Raw genomic sequence first — 3,000 nt, forward strand, 5'->3', positions numbered from 1 at the left:
TTTTTTTTTTCTGCTTATGTGGTGCTGAGGAATCGAACCCAGGGCCTCAAGCATGCAAGGCAAGCGCTCTACCACTGACCCACCTTCCCAGCCCATCATGATATGTCTTAAAATGACCCACAGCCCTTGGTGTTGCTGTTACACAGATTCCCATGACTTTGCTGACTCCATCCCAAATTTCTCTCTAAATCATGTCATTTTGCTTCCTTTCTGCCCCACAGAGTGATGGGTAACTATAGGCTTGGTCTCCTGGGGTCATGTAAAAGAATGCCAAATAACCTTTGGTGAGGGGATGGGGGTGGATAGTTACTGGCAGGAGGAATGAGAATGTTAAGATGTTTCCCCTTCACCCCTGCCTCTTGCTTCTCTAGTCCTGCAGTTAGATCCCATTGCTCTCTCTGTTGCCCTGGTAACCAGCTCAGCAAGAAGAAATTCAAGCTCAGCAAAGCCCCCAGGTTCGCTGCTCTTCCAGCTTGCCTCTTGGGTAGAAAGAAAAGGAATATGAGGGACAGACAGATCAGTCTTAGTTAGTCCTGCCCAACTCCCTTCTAGAAACTCATAGGCTGGGCCCTAAGTTAAAGCTTTTTGGTCTGTATCTCATAGTCTATATTACCTTACATCTCTCTTTAGTTCCCATGATAGATTGTAGATATCTGCCAACACTCCCATGCTGGTTCAATGCACACAGGCCTGCTACCTGTGGACCACCCAAGCAATAAGGTCTTGGGCTCCCCAAATCATCCTCCAGCGTCAGCAGCTGACTCCTGTTGACTCTCTAAGGCAGTGATTTACAATCCTGGCTATTGGAATTACCTGGGGCACATTCCAAAATCCTGTAAGACCCTTCCTGAAGCCAGGTGCTGGTGGCTCACTCCTGTAATCCTAGCTACTCAGGAGGCTGAGATCTGAGGATCATGGGTCAAAGCCAACCTGGGCAAAAAAGTCTGTGAGACTCATCTCCAATAAACCACTCAGAAAACCAAAAGTGGTGCTATGGCTCAAGTTGGTAGAGCTCTGGCCTTGAGCTGAAGTGCTGAGGGACAGCACCCAAACCCAGAGTTCAAGCCCCACAACCAACACCAACAAAAAGACCCTTCCTGGGGCTGGGAAGGTGGCTCAGTGGTAGATCGCTTGCCTTGCATGCCTGAGGCCCTGGGTTCAATTCCTCAGCACCACATAAGCAAAAAAGAAAAAAAAAAAAGCCGGAAGTGGCGCTGTAGCTCAAGTGGTAGAGCACTAACCTTGAGCTGAAGAGCTGAGGGACAGCACCTAGGCCCAGAGTTTAGGCCCCATGACTGGATCCCAAAAGAGACCCTTCCTGAGAGAGCTTATTTAATTGGTCTGGGGTGTGGCCTAAGCAACAGCATTTCTATAAATCTTACCTGTGATTCCAGTGTGTGGTGAGAGTGGAAACAACTACTGCTCCAGAAAGACCACTATTTTGATGCTGGTTTTCCTCCCTATTTAAGATCTCAAACTTAAAGTCACTCCCTGCTGTTCTTAAGTAGTTGGAGGGGTGCTGAGTTCTGTTCTCCAAGCTTTTACTTTGCAGAAGTCTTTCCAGTCCCTTTTATTTCCAGCCCCCACACCTTCCACACTCCCCAATTCTTCGCCCTTCCTAACCGACAATCCCAAATCCTGCCCAGAGAGGAGGTTACCAAGGCAACCAGCTTAATCTGGTAACTGTGGCATGTGCAGGAGAAAAGCCCTCCCTTCTTCCTCTTTGGTTCATAAAATACTACCTGGAGAGCTCCAAGCCACTTCAGCCACTTTCCACTTTGAACCCCAGGGGTACTGAGGTGTTCAATCAATGAAGAGAGTCAGGAAGCTGATACACCTCGCTTCTTAGCTAACACAGGACTCCCTTCTTTTATTGTTCGTTCTCCAAATCCACAGATGGAATTGCAAAGCTTCATTTCTGTGAACACATGCTCTAACACACATGCATATCTAGCAACCAAGTGTAGTATACACCCTGTCCTTTGTATCACCACTCCCTACCATTAGCATTCTTATACATGCCTGGCTGGTGCTCAGTAAACAGGGGTGGGACTTAGTCCAAGGTGCTTCCACCCTTCTGGAACCTGGTGCCACTTCCTCACCTTATAAGCCTAACCTCAATGTGTTCACCCTCTGTCTCTCCTTTATTTTGTTTTTCTTTTTGATCAGTCGTGGCGCTTGATCTCTGGGCTTGGGCACTGTCCCTGCACTCTTCAGCTCAAGGCGAGCACTCTACTGCTTGAGCCACAGCGCCACTGCCAGTTTTCTACTGATTTATTGGAGATAAGTGTCACGGACTTTCCTGCCCGGGCTGGCTTTGAACCCAGATCCTCAGATCTCAGCCTCTTGAGTAGCTAGGATTACAGGCGTGAGCCACTGGCGCCCAGCTTGTTTTGTTTTTCTTTTTGTCAGTTGTGGGGCCTGAACTCTGGGTCTGGGCTCTGTCCCTCAGTTCTTCAGCTCAAGGCTAACGCTCTACCTTCCCAGCCCCCCTCTGTCACTCCTTGAGCAGTGTATACTTAGGGTTAGAATGCTTCTTTCATGGGCATCAGGAGCAAGGAGTATTTAAAAAGCTTATTTGGCGACACTTCTCCCGCATCTACAGCTATGTACCCTCTAGATTCTGTATGTTCGGTGATGTTAGGTAGCCATTCTGGTGCTTGTCACCCATCTCCCTTGGCCTTGCTTCCTTCTGCTTCCAGGGTGCCCTAGTGTTCTCTGCCCCTACGCCTGCTATCACTTCTCACACCAGCTAGACTTGCCACAACCTGCTATTCTCTACCTGGCTCTTTCCCACCTGCTAGTACTTGTCTCACAGGCCAGCCCTGCACCACCTACTTACCCTACCCTATCACAAAGGACAAATGGGCACCGCCCCCAGTACCAATACCAATCCACCCAGGAGGCCCTCCTTGTCCTTTTCATAGGAGGATGATAAAGACTACATATTCCTATGGCAAAAGTGTACAGGGTTTAACAATATTTGTGGACTACACCTGG

General features: G+C 48.7%; 1 protein-coding gene across 1 annotated transcript in view; it reads left to right on the forward strand.

Annotated features, from left to right (window-relative positions):
* Casc3 (cancer susceptibility candidate 3) overlaps positions 1-1,954 on the forward strand; it is a 16,881-nt gene extending 14,927 nt beyond the window's left edge. The window contains exons 8-9 of the mRNA XM_013037131.1: positions 535-541; positions 1,939-1,954. Coding sequence (XP_012892585.1) covers positions 535-541; positions 1,939-1,954 — 23 coding nt within the window. The remainder of the gene's footprint in view (positions 1-534; positions 542-1,938) is intronic.
* The last annotated feature ends 1,046 nt before the right edge of the window (positions 1,955-3,000 follow it).

The sequence above is a fragment of the Dipodomys ordii genome, unplaced genomic scaffold, assembly GCF_000151885.1.
Source record: "Dipodomys ordii isolate 6190 unplaced genomic scaffold, Dord_2.0 Scaffold7, whole genome shotgun sequence".
Taxonomy (NCBI): Eukaryota; Metazoa; Chordata; class Mammalia; order Rodentia; family Heteromyidae; genus Dipodomys; species Dipodomys ordii.